Source organism: Calliphora vicina, chromosome 3 (assembly GCF_958450345.1).
Source record: "Calliphora vicina chromosome 3, idCalVici1.1, whole genome shotgun sequence".
Lineage (NCBI taxonomy): Eukaryota > Metazoa > Arthropoda > Insecta > Diptera > Calliphoridae > Calliphora > Calliphora vicina.
The window spans coordinates 28,809,033-28,828,039 of NC_088782.1; the positions used below are offsets into that span (position 1 = coordinate 28,809,033).

At 29.9% G+C, this 19,007-nt stretch overlaps 1 protein-coding gene across 6 annotated transcripts in view; it reads right to left on the reverse strand.

Moving 5' to 3' along the window:
* Positions 1-19,007, reverse strand: part of Mp (Multiplexin) — a 754,200-nt gene that overhangs the window by 185,807 nt on the left and 549,386 nt on the right. For all 6 annotated transcript variants that reach the window (XM_065503879.1, XM_065503878.1, XM_065503877.1 and 3 more), the window contains 3 exons: positions 17,911-18,151; positions 5,745-5,908; positions 5,523-5,615 (listed from right to left, as the gene is read on the reverse strand). In XM_065503879.1, the coding sequence (XP_065359951.1) occupies positions 5,523-5,615; positions 5,745-5,908; positions 17,911-18,151 (498 nt within the window). The remainder of the gene's footprint in view (positions 1-5,522; positions 5,616-5,744; positions 5,909-17,910; positions 18,152-19,007) is intronic.

A 19,007-nucleotide genomic window follows, 5' to 3' on the forward strand; every position in this document is an offset into this window, starting at 1 on the left:
TTTTGCATTGCTAATGCAGCTACTTTTGAAGGAGTAAAATCATGTTTGAGTAAAGGAGCCCGCAAGCTCCTTTTGTTTTGGTCCCATCGTGTTTTCTACAGATAGACAGGCAGACGGAAATAGCTACACCATCTTGAAAACTTATGAGGACCCAGACTCTATATATATTTTGGTTCTACGACAGATTTTTCGATATGTTGTAAACGGAATGATAAAATAAATATACCTCCCATATTTTTTATGGTGGGCATAACTGTGTCGCTTATCCTGGTATTTTCACACACATTTAATTTCTATATACATACACTGGTGCTATAAATTTGATTATTAAATTAGTTAAGACTTCACTTAAAATATTGTTTACAAAAAAAAATACTTTATTTATTTTTTTTTACTTAATTTTCGAGATTAACAGCCATTTTAAGGGTATTTTCCTATAAACGCACTTTAATTTATGGCCCACTGTAGCAATATTAATAATGTGTTGATGATCCTTTGTTATGTATTGTTTCACAAAAACGGTCTGGCATTGATTCCACTAATTTTTTAAACAAATCGGAATCAATTTCCTCCCAGACTTGTTTAATTTTTAGTTTCAGCTCTGTCACAGTCATTATGCTTTCATTCTGGGCATTATTTGCATAAACTTTACGGGCCATGTATCCCCACAAGTTCTCCATTGGGTTTAAGTCCGGACTACAAGCCGGCCAGTCCAACAGAGGAATGCTATGTTCATTAAACCAAGATTTCGATTGCTTAGAAACATGGATTGCAGCATTATCTTGTTGGAATATGCAATCATCATCCATTTTTTCATCCATAAATGAGAGAAGAGCATCTTTCAACAGTTCGTTATAAATCGCACTGTTCATTTTGTCGGAACAAAACATATTTTCGACTTGCCAACTGCAGAAAATGCTGCCCAAACCATAACACTGCCACCACCGAAATTACGTTTTGACATCCGAACATCGTCTGATCTCAAATCGTGCCAATAGCATGAGTATGAGTCAGGAGCGTCTAAATTCAATTTTTTTTTTGGTCAGAGAAAATTACTTTTTTCCACTCATCTGTCCATTTCATATATTTTCTTGCGAATTTTAAACGATTTTCATTATGGTGCTTTTTTAGCATTGGTTTACATTTCGGCTTTTCCATTTTATGTTTTCATCGTTTCGTAAAATGTGTTCAACCTGTTTGGAAGTCACTGGAAGATTCAGTTTATTCTTTATTTGTGTGGAATTGAATTTGTTGCGGGTTGCTTCTTGTTTTATTAGATTTAGTTGTCTTCTTGTTAGTTTGGTATTTTCACTTTGTAGGTTTGCGAACTCCATAATTTTGACCTTTCTTCAAGAAATTTCGCACTACACTTTCCGAACGATCGATTTTACGTCCAATTTCTCTATTGGAATATGCTTGGTCGTGAAAAAATTTAATTTGAATCTTTTTTTGATCAGACAAAAAAGTTCCCTTGGGCATCTTTAAAAGTGATGAAATTTATTGATTCAAATAGAAAAAGTTGCAGTAAATTGAGATGTTACTATTAGAAACGTACATTTGGTTGAAAAAAAACTAAAATTGATAATATTTTATTTTTGGCGTTTATACGAATCTTCCACTTAAAATAGCACCAAGAACATTTGATCGCATACCTAAGGCCAACAACAAGAATAAGAAAAAAAACTTGTTTACTTTCAAAAAGTACTGTTAAGTTGTCTCTCATTAAAAATGTTAAATTTTGCATTTGGATGAGAACAACCAAGATATAACAAAAATACAAAAACAAATTAAGTGCGTTTATAGGAATATGCACCGGTGTATTTTACACTAGAAAAAGCATTATTTATCATTAAATAAGCTGTTTCAGAATATTATTGTTGGTAAGTCATAATTTTGACTATAAAATAATATGTTGCTAGTGGAAATTGCATTGATATACCATATGTGTGGAAAACAACACACAACGGGACTAAATGTAAGTAAACTTAGCAAGAAGTCCTATACAGGACTTAGGCTGACCGAATTGGTTTCTATAGAAATCTATAGATAACGAAAAGTTTTCTTAAACAGAGGAAATTTGTTTGTGTATGTTCCATATTGGCAGACGGTGGAGGATACAGCCAAATTATTAATTCAGACTTGTTATTTTGTTTTATTTTGAAGAAAGTGTAATTTTAAACGTCTGACGTTTTGTATGCAAACATCAACTGGCAGTTGTTTGTATATTTACATTTTGGTTTATTTTGTATGTTTTTTATTTTTGCTTAAATTTATGATGAATTTTTGTTTTATTTGAAAACAAAGATTATAATAAGGTTAGCAAGTAATTGCTTGTGTACTTCTTATTGCTGCCATTATGGTATTTATTTGAGTTTTGTTTATGCGGCATAAAAATACCACCAGACGATGCACAGTGGCATAATATACCAATCTAAAATGTATTAAAATTTATGAAATTCAAGGAAATAAAAAATTAAAAAATTTTTTAGATTGCCCATAGTGCACTACAGAAGACATGAATTTGTATTTCAGTTATTTAAAAGTACTTCGCTTATGCCATTGAAATGTATATTTCTCTGATATTTTAAAGGAATTTTTTTTAAAACTAACACATTTTGTAAACTTAATGCATTTCTAAATCGTTTGGAAATTATTATAATATTTAAGAAATAATCGAAAATTATATGGATATTTATAACACATATTTCAATAATTAAGTCAAATATTATTAAAGTAATTGATTATTCTGAATGAAACTAGCTATAATTTATGTATGTATATCTCGAAGCTGGGAAATTGAAGTTGTCCTGATGATGATTACTATTAATTAAAAATAACTGAGTTTTGCCAATGAAATTATTTTTTTTTGTGACAAATTTTTTAAAGCAATTGTTTTTTTAGTTCCCTAGAAACTGAAACTAAATTTTGCTCAAAAGTAATTTCATGCAAAAATAAAATGAATTATGATTTTCCTTCAACAATTTCAAATTTATTACATTAAAGAAATACTTTGTCCCTGTCTTCTGTAAAACAAAAATTGTATATTCCAACATTTGTCTCACAGATTAAAGAGAAAAAATCTCTTTCACATATATTATTAATTTGTCTTTGTTTGAAGAACTTTAAAATTCCTTTAAATAAATGTGTATAAATAACATTTCTTTGTCATATCTGTATATAAAATTTATACAAAAGTATTTATATTATAAGGATATCGTATGAAAGCAGCGCAGTTTTCCAGATTAAAAGATAAATTATGAGAAAAATATCTTTTGTAAATTAAAGAAATATTTTCTTAAAAAGGAATATAATTAAGATTGTCTTAATAAATTGAGGCAATTCATTAATACATTTATTATTCCCTTTTAAAGGAAATTCATACTTGCTATTTAAGTTTTGTATCATTAAATAATAAGCATATATTAACAAAGGAAACAGGATCATAAGTTATTTTAGAGACAATAGGCATTAGTTAAGAATTGTTCACTGGTTAAACATATAATTAGTTTAATTTAAATATAATATGATAAATAGAACTTTTTAAATTGATGAAATTGTGAAATATATAGAAACAAAATAACAGTTACTAAACTGACCGAAAAGTTTTATATAGAAAAACTGATCAAAAAAGTTTATATACAAATCAGATCAAAAAGTTTGGAAATGCTTGCTTTAGAAATTTATAGAAAAGTAACCCGAACAATTTTCTATAGAAAAGTGAGACGAACAATTTTTTATAGAAAAGTGAGACGAACAATTTTCTATAGAAAACTGACACGAACAATTTTCTATAGAAAACTGACACGAACAATTTTCTATAGAAAACTGACACGAACAATTTTCTATAGAAAACTGACACGAACAATTTTCTATAGAAAACTGACACGAACAATTTTCTATAGAAAACTGACACTAACAATTTTCTATAGAAAACTGACACGAACAATTTTCTATAGAAAACTGACACGAACAATTTTCTATAGAAAACTGACACGAACAATTTTCTATAGAAAACTGACACGAACAATTTTCTATAGAAAACTGACACGAACAATTTTCTATAGAAAACTGACACGAACAATTTTCTATAGAAAACTGACACGAACAATTTTCTATAGAAAACTGCCCTGAACAATTTTCTATAGAAAACTGACACGAACAATTTTCTATAGAAAACTGACACGAACAATTTTCTATAGAAAACTGACACGAACAATTTTCTATAGAAAACTGACACGAACAATTTTCTATAGAAAACTGACACGAACAATTTTCTATAGAAAACTGCCCTGAACAATTTTCTATAGAAAACTGACACGAACAATTTTCTATAGAAAACTGACACGAACAATTTTCTATAGAAAACTGACACGAACAATTTTCTCTAGAAAACTGACACGAACAATTTTCTATAGAAAACTGACACGAACAATTTTCTATAGAAAACTGACACTAACAATTTTCTATAGAAAACTGACACGAACAATTTTCTATAGAAAACTGACACGAACAATTTTCTATAGAAAACTGACACGAACAATTTTCTATAGAAAACTGACACGAACAATTTTCTATAGAAAACTGACACGAACAATTTTCTATAGAAAACTGACACGAACAATTTTCTATAGAAAACTGACACGAACAATTTTCTATAGAAAACTGCCCTGAACAATTTTCTATAGAAAACTGCCCTGAACAATTTTCTATAGAAAACTGACACGAACAATTTTCTATAGAAAACTGACACGAACAATTTTCTATAGAAAACTGACACGAACAATTTTCTATAGAAAACTGACACGAACAATTTTCTATAGAAAACTGAGCCGAACAAAATTTTCTATAGAAAACTGAGCCGAACAAAATTTTCTATAGAAAACCGAGCCGAACAAAATTTTCTATAGAAAACTGAGCCGAACAATTTTCTATAGAAAACTGACCCGAACAATTTTCTATAGAAAACTGAGCCGAACAATTTTCTGTAGAAAACTGAGCCGAACAATTTTCTGTAGAAAACTGAGCCGAACAATTTTCTGTAGAAAACTGAGCCGAACAATTTTCTGTAGAAAACTGAGCCGAAAAATTTTCTACAGAAAACTGTTTCGAAGAATTTTCTACAGAAAACTGTCTCGAAGAATTTTCTACAGAAAACTGTCCCAAAAAATTTTCTATAGAAAACTGTCCCGAAGAATTTTCTACAGAAAACTGGTTTCTTACTTTAGTGACAGTGTGCTGAATTACAAATCCTATAATTTAGAAAATGTTTTTTTTTTAAATTTATTGAGTTTATTTTATTTTTTATGTTATTCTACAATCTTCTTTGAACTCAATGGAAATATTGCAATATTTTATTAAAGACAAACCTTAATATCGAAAAAATCTATTAAAAATAACTTTATTTTACTAAAGTTTTCTTTCCGTTACACTTTTAAAATAAAGTAAATTAGCTTTACTTAGCTTTTCTTTAACGAAATAAAAGAATTTTCCTTTTGCTTAAAAATGAAAAATAAATCACTTACCGCAATATATTGCCAACCTTTGTTGACTCTCACTAATAACGCTTCCTCTTCAGTTATATATGCCAAAGTGCCGGGTGGATTCATGGCAGATTTCTATTTAAAAAGGACAATAAAAAAAGTGCATATTTAAAACCAAAATGAAAAGAAACGACACATTAAGAAAATAAAATAAAGAGCATAAGTAACAAAGGAGAAACAGCAGAAAACTGAAATTCAATTTACCTTTGTCATTTCATCAATATTGGGAAAAGTGACTGCTCCCGGAACAATACGCATATTCCAAGAAGAAGCTGCTGAATAGTAGGGGGTCTCCTCCTCTTCATCATGATCATGATGGCGGCTGCCGCTTAATGGGGGTCCGGGTGGCCCTGGATGACCAGGAGGTCCTGTTAATAGAAAACGTAAAGCAAACAGAAAAAGAAAGAACACAAAGCAATTGAATTATATGTGTATTGCAAAAGTAAAGGAACTATAAAATAACAAAAAAAATAGAGAATTAAATATGAGAAAAAAAAGATATAATCATAATGCAACAGCCATAACATAATTTCATAAAACATAAAATAAATAAAGAAAATAGTGTAAAACAACGAGAAAAATACAAATACAAAAAAAAAGAATATGAAGCAAAAATTATTATGATGTTGTAGCAACACCAAGCAACATCATCACACACACAGAACAAGCACAACATTAATACTAGTAGTAGCTACAAACAGGAAACGGAAGTGCAAAAAAAAAGAAAACAAACAGAAAATATGAGTTGGTGTATAGTGATGAGTTGGCTACAACTTTGTTGTAGTTGTTAATGCTACTGTTACTGCTGCTACTATTATTTCTCCCATTTTTATTTCATTTCTGTGGCTTTTTTATTGCCTGCAACATTAATGGCCTGGCTGGATTGCTGGCTGGCATACACGACAACAATGAATTTTATAATAAACTATAACCGAGTGAAATACTACAACACAGTGGATGAGACATGAGCCATGAGAAAAGAAAAAAAACAACGAGCCCCAGAAAAATATGAAAAATAATATACAAACATTAAGTACTACAACACCATTTCCGGTCTGGTTTTTACCAAACAACCAACAACAAAAAAAAACAAACAAATATATATAGAATAAAAAGCATACAGGAATATAATTTTGTATTTAATTATGCATTTAAAAGTTATGGAGGATGGTAATTATAATATGTTTTACACAAAGTACAAAAATGTTTATCAATATAACTTTAACACAGATTTAAAGTGGCTTTTCAATTTAAAGGTTTTAGAGGTGTTATATCTACTTGATTGCTTTTTTGACTTGAACATAATATACATTCTTTTATATTCTACTTTCTTGGAAATAAAATAAATTTCTTTTGACGTCAATCGTTACTGTACGAATTTAAAGTTAATTTCATAGAAATCAATATGATTAAAATTGCATTAATAATATGAGGCAATGCAGTAATGAATTTATTATTCCTTTTAAATGATGTTTTTAGATGCTATTATAAGTTTTGCATCATAAAATAATAATAATACATTCAAGAAATAAGTAGTAACATTAATTATTCTATAGACAATGAGCTTTAGTCAAAAGTTGGCTTAATAAATTCTGGGCATTAATAGTGTTTTAATAAGTACTTTCATATATGCACAGAGCAAACAGATTCGTAGAAAACAGATTGTAGTAACTTGAATGATTCTGTCTTAATAACCGATTATTACAGTTGTGGCTACAAAGTATTGGTAGCAGTAACAAATGTTTGGTTGCTTTAACCGAAATTCTACTTTATCAACTAACTTTCTGTTAATAGAACCGAATCATTCGATTGGCAACAAATTCAGTTGCTACGACGAATCTGATTTCTCTGTGTGAGAAATATAACGTAATATAACTTTTCCAATATATAGAAATCAAATGACTGCTACTGATTTCCCCATACTAACTAGAATTCCACAAGTTTTCCAGAACATCAAGGGCTGACATATTTTCAATCGATGTTTGCAAAAGTACGTTTTATTGTGTTGTCTTAAATATGTTCAAGAATTATATTTTTTTGAGAAGCTTGTCATTAATTGAAACCCAGTTTCCTTGTTTTAGGTTTTTGAGTATTTTTCTTTACCATTGTGTCCTTACTAAACTTTATGATAGCTTTGAAACATGTTTCCTGAGCCCTGAGCCCTACTTCTTTAATTTCAAAAAAAAAGTACCGCTGAAGAATATTGATTGCTCAACGATGCTTATGGTGAATGTATTCCATCACTTTCAACTAAGCGATAAATTGTATAAACAGTAATATGAATCTGAACAATTTTCTATAGAAAACGGGTCAGTATAGAAAACTGACCCGAACAATTTTCTATAGAAAACAGACACGAACAATTTTCTATAGAAAACAGACACGAACAATTTTCTATAGAAAACAGACACGAACAATTTTCTATAGAAAACAGACACGAACAATTTTCTATAGAAAACAGACACGAACAATTTTCTATAGAAAACAGACACGAACAATTTTCTATAGAAAACAGACACGAACAATTTTCTATAGAAAACAGACACGAACAATTTTCTATAGAAAACTGACACGAACAATTTTCTATAGAAAACTGACACGAACAATTTTCTATAGAAAACTGACACGAACAATTTTCTATAGAAAACTGACACGAACAATTTTCTATAGAAAACTGACACGAACAATTTTCTATAGAAAACTGACACGAACAATTTTCTATAGAAAACTGACACGAACAATTTTCTATAGAAAACTGACACGAACAATTTTCTATAGAAAACTGACACGAACAATTTTCTATAGAAAACTGACACGAACAATTTTCTATAGAAAACTGACCCGAACAATTTTCTATAGAAAACTGACCCGAACAATTTTTGTATAGAAAACTTACCGGAAAAATTTTTGTATATAAAACTGACCGGAAAAATTTTTGTATAGAAAACTGACCCGAACAATTTTTGTATAGAAAACTGACCGGAACAATTTTTGTATAGAAAACTGACCGGAACAATTTTTGTATAGAAAACTGACCCGAACATTTTTTGTATAGAAAACTGACCCGAACATTTTTTGTATAGAAAACTGACCCGAACATTTTTTGTATAGAAAACTGACCCGAACAATTTTTGTATAGAAAACTGACACGAACAATTTTCTATAGAAAACTGACACGAACAATTTTTGTATAGAAAACTGACACGAAAAATTTTCTATAGAAAACTGACACGAATAATTTTCTATAGAAATTGTGATTATGAAGACTAATAATTGGAGGCTTTCAAAGTCATTGGGAACTAATCAGGCAGCAATTTAAAAGCGTTTGGGGGTAGCAGGTTTGATCCAAATGCTGATAAATTGGCTACCATTTGAATTGAATGTCCGAAATGATGCTTGAACGCTGTAAAAGAAAATAGTTTTTGCGTCGAATCGTTACTTGCGATTCAAAATAGATTCATTACAAGAGATCGTATGATCGATGCATGGCCAACCAGCCGAATCGACACCAAAGCCAAATATCCATGGCGCTAAGGTATTGTGAGCTGCTGAAATCTGGCCCAACCATCAAAAGGAATATGAACGGAATACAACTAGTTCGTTTAATGCGAGCATTTTGCAATACTTGATAAAAACTATTTTGAATGAAGTGGTTAGGAAGTTTTGCCTCTCCTGGTTTATAGTCCAGATCGTGCCCCATCCAACTACTATTTGTTTCGATCGAGGCAGAATGCTCTCTCTGGGATACGCTTCACTTTTGAAAAGAGTATCGGAAATTGGCTTTGTTCGTTCATGGCTTCAAAAGGTGAGCAGCTATTTTGGCTCGGAGTCCATATTCATAGCAAGAATGGTCCATACTCACGATTTTGGAACTTATAGAATTTTGGATATTAGATTTAGGTAACTCGGCTTATATAGGTTTTATAACATTTTATTCAAACATTTTCAGTTCTCTGAAATTTCTTCTCCTTACTGGTAATGAGTTCAACCTAGGTTTTGGTGAATTTCTGATATCGATAAATGATTATAATTTTGCTATTTTTTGGAAAGCAAAAACTGAATACATTACATTAACAATAACATACTAAAGGAATTAAATAGGCAAGTTCGTTACAAACGTTAGCATCAACACACAATACCCCATGTATCTTGTTACAGGGTACAAAAATCACAGCTGAGGTTTCTGTAAAATGAAGGAAAACAAAAAAATGACAGCAATGAATTAATTATTCTTCTGTTTTTACGCTTTCTCCTTTTTGGCTTTTAACTCATTACTGTAATATGTCGTTAGCAATATTGTTGTTGTTGTTTACTGCAACAGCATCATTATCATCATCAACAGTAATGGCAGCATCATTGTTGGAGGCAACATCATGATAACAATACTTAATGTTGCATTCTTATAGATTCAGTCTCTTCATGTCCCACCAGATTTCTATCGTTAATTTTATATATTTCATTGATTACTTGAATTGTTGTCTTTATTTATACACTGCAGTTTTTTTTTTAATCATTAACTTCATTGTTCTTGAGTTCAGCTGCAAAAGCATGGCGGAATTTAGCCTTTTTCATCTATTTTGGATGTGTTTTTTTTTTTGTTTTAATTCTGAGAATACATACTATTGTAAATATTTGCTTTGTATAAGTAATTCTTAGTTACGTTACGCTTTGCTTGAATTTCAATGTCTTGGTGCTGATTTTTTTCACCGTGGAAGGTAGCTGTACATATGAGTTCATTGTTGTTCCATGTGTAATTTCTGCAAAATTTATTTGCGACTTCATTAAAACTTCAGGTAGATGTGCTGAAAGTTTTGCGTTAATCCGTCTGTTTAATTCAAATAAAGGTTGGCCAAAATTTATGTCAGATTCGGAAATCTTATCTCGACCACTAATGATTTAATAGTGCAGTAATTTAATAACAAAAATTTGATTTTTTTTATTTCTATCAATAAAAACTTTTTAAAATGTTATAGTAGACAAACCTTAACCTTGTAGGTTAATGAACGTATGAGTGATATCTAAATGCATTCATGTAAAACTAATATTAATCATACGCATCATAACAGTAGATACATGTTTAGCAAAAACTAATAGACTATGAATATGTTTGATAATAAAATGATTGAATTGTCTAACCAATTAGGTATGAAACGAAATTAATCGAAGCTAATGAATCGTTGAAATTTAAAGTTTTTTCTAGAAATCCGTTTCTCATCAATAGAATATCATCCTTGAACAAATGATATATCAAAAATCTTATTTTCAATTTACCAAATATTTTGCTTAATTATGAGCCATTACACGATGAACAAGGTATAATATGCCGATTCTTATATATACTTCAAAAAATTATTTTAAAATAAAATTTTTAAATATTTTTATGTAAACAAAATTTAAAAATATTATTTTTTTTTAATTTATTAGCGAAAAAAATTTTATGAGAAAAACATTATTTAACTTTTTTTTAATTAAAAAAATTTTTTTTTTTTTTTTTGGGGACAAAATTTTATAAAAAAAAATATTTTGTTTTTTGAAAAAAATATTCAGGGTAAAAAATATTTTTCCCGATTTTGACCCATTGTAGGTCCGACTTAGTTTGGCCTTATATACGCCACTGCAAAGGTCTTTGAAATATCTATTATTGGATATCCATATTGTCTATACTAATGACTTAGTAATCCAGACATAGATAAAAAATAGGTCAAAAGTCGAGGTTGTCCTGGTTTTTTCCTTATATCTCAGCCATTTGTAGGCCGATTGCCTCGATTTTAAACAGCAGCTGAGCCTGGATTATTACCAATATATTGATGTATATATTGGTCATGTTTCTATGTTATTGGGGGTCTACGGAAAGTCGATTTCAACTTACAGATGGACATGTCTATATCGACTTCGCTATCTATGTATAACGATCCAGAATATATATACTTTGATCATCTTTTGATGCCAAGAAGCTAATCCCAGGGAGAGCGTTCTACTTCGATCGAATCAAATAGTAGTCGGTCGGGCAAGGTCTGGACTATAAAGTGTATTTTTCACTACCCGATTCCCAGGATTTTTAGTCGGGAATCCCGGGAATTAAAAACTGACGAAAATACAACCAAAAAACAGTGAAAAGTTTTTTACGGTTTTTTGCTTATATCTTGGCAATAATATATCGCTTATTATGATTGTTTATTTGGGGTTTTTCGTATGAAAATTTAAAAAGAGAATTCATTATAACATAGACAACAACTAGATATGTAACTGAGAGCCAAAAACCTAATTCATGAGAATGTATTGCATGTATTTTGTTTTTGTGTCACCCGCATGTGTGAAAAGAATACTTTTTAGTCTCACCTTTCTTCCGTTCTATGCGTTTATTCTATGCATTCCAATTTTTTTTAAATTTCTTCTTCAAATCCATAACAAAATAGCTTCAAAAATTTATAAAATTATTAAATTTTTCTTCAATTAAAATCTAGTACAAAAAGGTTTAAGACAATTTTTTCAATTAATTTTGTAAATGATTTGATTTAACAAAAATGTAATCACTCAAAGTTTGAATAAATTCTGTTATTAGTTAACTTTGAAATTAATTCAGTTTAAACAAGGGCTTTGGAATGAATCTAAAGAATTAAATATTAGGAATGGATTTATGGAATGAAAGGCTGACATTTTTTAATTACATATTAAGATTTAGTGAATTAAGCTCAAATTTTATTAATTAATTCGAATCTCTGATATTTAATAATTATAACTCTAAGTTTTTATATGAAATTTGGGTATAATATTCCTAATTTACAGTATCATTATATATTTCGGGAATATCCGGGTACCCGGGAATGTAGAAAAAAATTTCCCGATTCCCGGGAATCAAAAAAGGTCGGGAAATTAAAAACCCTACTTCCCAGCCAGTTCATTCTAAATAGTTTTTAACAGGTATTGCAACATGTAGCTGAGTGGTATCATGATGAAATATAACAGTTTCATATTTGCATATTCTGGGCATTTTTCGGTCAATGTTCTCTTCAAATGAATCAGCTGTGAAGCCCTGTAGGTCTGGATAGATTTCAGAAGTACATAAACGATAGGACCCTTTTTGGTCTCACCAAATACAGAGCATTACCTTATAGCCATTGATATTTGGCTTTGGTGTAGATTCGGCTGGTTGGCCGGGCTTCTCATAAAATCTCTTACGCTTCGGGTTATCGTTATGGATCTATTTTTCATTGCAAGTAATGATTTGGTGCAAAAATAATTATACCCTACACCACCATAATGGGGATTATACCCCATACCCACCTTAAAGTATACCTATCGACTTAGAATCACTTTCTGAGTCCACTAAACGATGTCCGTCTGTCCGTCTGGCTGGTTGTCTGTCCATGTAAATCTTGTGCGCAAAGTACAGGTCGCAATTTTGAAGGTATTGCAATCAAATTTGGTACATATAATTTTTTCGGCCAAAGGACCAAGCCTATTGAAAGTGGCTGAAATTGGTCTATTATTTCACCTAGCCCCCATACCAATGTCCTCTCGAAATTGGACTTTATCGGTCATAAATGTTTAATTTATACATTTATCTGCACAAATTTCGCTAAAAATAAGTTTTGTATATACAAAATTCATGTCACCAAATTTTGTTACGATCGGTCCATAATTAGTCATAGCTCCCATATAGACCCGCTTCCAAAAATCACTTTAACGTGCATAAATCTCTTAAAAATTTTGGTATCCACACAAAATTCACCATAAATAACTTTTATATAGAATTAAATTACAGGGCCTAATTTAATGGTGATCAGTCCATAACTGGTCATAGCTCCCATATAAGGCCCACTTCCGAAAATCACTCACGAATAATATTATTGGGATTTTAAAAGAAAAAAGTTTTTGCTCATTTACTTAGCGTAGGGTCGTGCTTGACCGACCATACTTTCTTACTTGTTTTCTTTTATAGCGTTCAAACATAATTTCGGACATGCAAGATCGTATTTCAAGGTCTCTCGGCTTCAATTTGTATGGTACCCAATTTTCCTTCTTTTGGATGAGTCATACTGTTCGCAATCATTTTAAAACTGCTGCTTGAGTAGTTCCAATGATTTTGCAAGCTCTTGTTGAGTTTGACAAAAATCTTCAAGGACAAATGCCTGCAATTCTTGGTTTTAAAACTATTATTGCTGGCTTAAACGATCTTTGTTTTCCGTGCGAACCCAATGGAACACATGCACCATAAGTTTTCATGAGCAATCGGTGTGCTTCAGCGACACTTTTTTTTTAATTATAGAAGTAAATCAAAACCTTTCGCATACGACGATTCGTAGGATCTTATCAGAAAGATATATTAATGTATTTTTAAATATTCCTTACAATTAGAGAAATTCAAATACCTATGCACCAGTAATTTATCGCAAACCCATCGTAATTTTTAGTTTTTTAAATGTTCTATTAAGTCGATATTACTGTATTCCGGCTTGCTTCCGTTTTCCATTTTGTTCGTCTTTTTTATATTATTTTTAATCAATTTCTTTTCTTTTCAGTGATTTAACTACAACAATGTTGGTAAGCTGTAAAAAAAATGTTGAATAAAGGAACTGACAAAAAAAAAGACAATTGTCTTAAGACAATAACAATTTTATTTTATTTTCAATCATCATTTTTTTTTAGTTTCACAGCATTAAAGGAATTCTTTTCATGTTTTTTATAGTTTTTTTATTTCAGCTCAGAAAAAAGAATTTGCTCAGCAGCATGTACATGAAAATAATCATTATCGGCATTGATTTGTTCCTTTTTTGTTGTTGTCTCTTGGGTTTCTTTTTTTTTGATTCTGGACAAATATTATTTTTTCGTATAAATGATAGAAATAATGTTGTATTAAATTTCCTTTTTATTTACACTATCTTCCTCTCTCTCTATCAAGTTTGTTTCCCGTCTATATAAGTGAATGTACATATGTATAAACATATAACCAAGTGTATTAGTTTCGGGAATTTTTCGTTTTTTTGGGGATTTAATTAAGTAGTTTTCTTTGATTTTTTTTTGTATTTTATCTCTATATACTGGCCAAAGATAGTTATACAGATTTTTTTCGTTTTAATTAATTTGTTGAAAACGAAAATGTTTCAAAGGACAACAAAGGAAAAACTTTTTCCTTACTAATGTATAACATACATTTGAACATGATTTTAAAGTTTAAACAGTAAAAATTTAGAAAAAAAAATGCCAATTAGTCTGTACATTTTTTTGTGTGTATAATTACAAGATGTTTTGTAAAGACTCACATTTTTTTTTAATTTTTTGTTTATAATAAGATTTTTGCTAAGAATTTATTTTAAATACCAAAATTTCTTGCTATTTCTGTAACAATTATTTTGCAAGACAATATAAGTTAGTTAATGGTTGGAAAAAATTGTCCAAGTTTTTCTACTTGACATTTCGTTTGGGTATATGTATGTGTCTGGGTGTTTCTAGGAAAATAATTTCCATAAAAATTCCTGATTTAATGTTGCTATGAAATTTGATTTTTATGTTGTTTTCTAATGTTTCCTACTCTTGCAATCTCTATAACAATAATAACAACTACAAAAAAACTCATTGAAATTCAAAACTGTTTTAAATGAAATTTTCATTTCTTTGGGTCGTCTTTTCTATAATAATAGCCAAAAAACAATACAAATACATGGAAAATAACAAAATATTTTTAGAGAATTGTTGTAGTTTAATTTTTCATAGATAATGACAAAGTGCATTCGCAAAATATAAAGAAACGTGAGTTCAGTAGACTGTATAAACAACTGAAAGGAATATAGAGATTTATGAAAAGTTAAGGCAGTGACGAACTTGGCAACACTGTGCTATTTAGTTTAAAGATAATTTGAATTAAGTTACGATTATTATATAGAAATCTGACAGAACAATTTTCTATAGAAAACTGACACGAACAATTTTCTATAGAAAACTGACACGAACAATTTTCTATAGAAAACTGACACGAACAATTTTCTATAGAAAACTGACACGAACAATTTTCTAGAGAAAACTGACACGAACAATTTTCTAGAGAAAACTGACACGAACAATTTTCTAGAGAAAACTGACACGAACAATTTTCTAGAGAAAACTGACACGAACAATTTTCTAGAGAAAACTGCGCCGAACAATTTTCTATAGAAAACTGCGCCGAACAATTTTCTATAGAAAACTGCGCCGAACAATTTTCTATAGAAAACTGCGCCGAACAATTTTCTATAGAAAACTGCGCCGAACAATTTTCTATAGAAAACTGCGCCGAACAATTTTCTATAGAAAACTGACACGAACAATTTTCTATAGAAAACTGACACGAACAATTTTCTATAGAAAACTGACACGAACAATTTTCTATAGAAAACTGACACGAACAATTTTCTATAGAAAACTGACACGAACAATTTTCTATAGAAAACTGACACGAACAATTTTCTATAGAAAACTGACACGAACAATTTTCTATAGAAAACTGACACGAACAATTTTCTATAGAAAACTGACACGAACAATTTTCTATAGAAAACTGACACGAACAATTTTCTATAGAAAACTGACACGAACAATTTTCTAGAGAAAACTGACACGAACAATTTTCTAGAGAAAACTGACACGAACAATTTTCTAGAGAAAACTGACACGAACAATTTTCTAGAGAAAACTGACACGAACAATTTTCTAGAGAAAACTGACACGAACAATTTTCTAGAGAAAACTGATCCGAACAATTTTCTATATAGAAAACTGATCCGAACAATTTTCTATATAGAAAACTGATCCGAACAATTTTCTATATAGAAAACTGATCCGAACAATTTTCTATATAGAAAACTGATCCGAACAATTTTCTATATAGAAAACTGATCCGAACAATTTTCTATATAGAAAACTGATCCGAACAATTTTCTATATAGAAAACTGATCCGAACAATTTTCTATATAGAAAACTGATCCGAACAATTTTCTATATAGAAAACTGATCCGAACAATTTTCTATATAGAAAACTGATCCGAACAATTTTCTATATAGAAAACTGATCCGAACAATTTTCTATATAGAAAACTGATCCGAACAATTTTCTATATAGAAAACTGATCCGAACAATTTTCTATATAGAAAACTGATCCGAACAATTTTCTATATAGAAAACTGATCCGAACAATTTTCTATATAGAAAACAGATCCGAACAATTTTCTATATAGAAAACTGATCAAACAATTTTCTATATAGAAAACGGATCAAACAATTTTCTATATAGAAAACGGATCAAACAATTTTCTATATAGAAAACGGATCAAACAATTTTCTATATAGAAAACTGATCAAATAATTTTCTATATAGAAAACTGATCAAATAATTTTCTATATAGAAAATTGATCAAATAATTTTCTATATAGAAAACTGATCACATAATTTTCTATATAGAAAACTGATCAAATAATTTTCTATATAGAAAACTGATCAAACAAGTTTCTATAGAAAACTGATTCGGACATGTTACTATAGAAATATTTTCTTTTGGAACTGTGAAAACTGACATTGGATAACAACCTACGCCACTGACAAAATCTATATATAGACTTAAATAAAATACTGTCTCCAACATATTGCACAACTTTATATTTTCAATCTCTCTATACTCCAGAGTAAAACGCCACGAAAACTCATTCAACAATCTTTCACAGAAATACAACTAGTATAAAGCCAGACAAAAAACCAATTGTATCCATACAAGAATAAGACAAATTATATGAAATCAGTTACGAGCACAAAAGAATAAATGAAAATAATACTCGTCCATAATAAAACTGAGTGCAAGAAAAATAAAGAAAAAAAACTATAAGAAATAAATTGAACGCACAAGAAATTTTTAAACTCAATCACAATCGCCAGAAAAGCAACAACAGACCAAAAAAAAATAAAGATAAATAAGATATAATAGAATGCAATACAGTTGTTGTGAACTCAAAAGGATACAAATTAAAACAAGAATTTCTAAAAGCTGTATTGAAGAAAGTATATATGAATCGAGAGGGAAAAAAATCTTTACCCGAACTGCCATCTGGGCGATCTCTTAAATCTTGGAGTTCACGCAAAGCTTTGAGTTCATCTAAAGTGTTTTAGTTTTTTTATTTTATTTTTATTTTAACAATAATGGTAAGGATTTTTTTTGGTTTGTAGTGTGAGGGTATATTAAAGGAAACATAAAAAATTAATGGTTAGAATTGTTATATTTTACAATGAAGGATTAAATATTTGCTTTTAATATATAGTACATAAGTATAACTTCAGTAAATATGTTAGCCAGGTGATACTTGAAATTAATTTTTAATGTTTTTTTTTGTGTAGTTATACATACCCGGTCGTCCATAGTAGGAGGCATCACCATAATAACCATTACGATTTTCCATGCCGGGTTCTCCTTTGGGTCCTGATATTGTTAGACCTGGCATGCCAGGTGAGCCGGGTGGACCCGGCGGACCTGGTGGTCCTGGCATAGGAACATATTGTACACCTTCTCCTGCTGCCGCTGGCAAACCTGGTGGCCCCGGCATACCATCACGACCATCTTGTCCTCTATCACCCTTATCGCCTTTGGGCTTTAGTTTTTTCAAGTGTAAACAAAGGAGAATGGTAAAGAAAAGTTATTTGAGTAAAGTTTTTCGATAAAGCAATCTTATTTGTTTGACTATGTTGTCAAAGTCATTTAAATAAATATTAGAAAACTAATAAAATTATTGTACTATTTTTAACAAATACTTAAGGGACCTTGAGTACAAATATTTTTTAAATGGTTGCTAAAGTTGTGTAATTCAGCTTTAAGGATCTTTAAAAAAAATCTACAACTTAAGTCATTTTGTGTTTTAACAATGTTTTAGAATTATTAAATAATTGCTTGGTTAATTCCCCAAACGACAATAGTCTCAACCAAAGTGCTACAATTTGTTGCTATGTTTAAGAGGGTGGGGTAAGTGTACGTATGTGTGTAAGTCTTTGAGTTTGTTTGTATGTATATTATTGTCAATTAGTTGCAAACAACATACCATAACGGTGTACAGTGGTTGTATTAGAAGAGAGAGAAATAAAATAGTATATCTTTTCTCTGGAGGTTTGAAAATATTCTTGTCAAACAGCAAAATAAACTAACAAAAATTTAAAGAAACGAAAAAAATCGTTTGAATTCCATAATATTTAGTACAAATGGCCTTACAAAATTTAAAGTTCTCCGGAATACTAGAGATCGGTTTGTATATTCACAGATTCAAAGTTCATGTTATTTAAAAGATAGGTTAATAATTGTCAATATCTTTAGGACTGTTAGTCAGATTTTAAATTGTGTGACCTCATAATAAAGCTAATAAATAGTAGATTTTATAGTATTTATTTTCTATAAATCCGTTTCTCATCAAAACAGAATATAGCATACGTTTTGAGATTGGAGAGATCGAAAAAGCA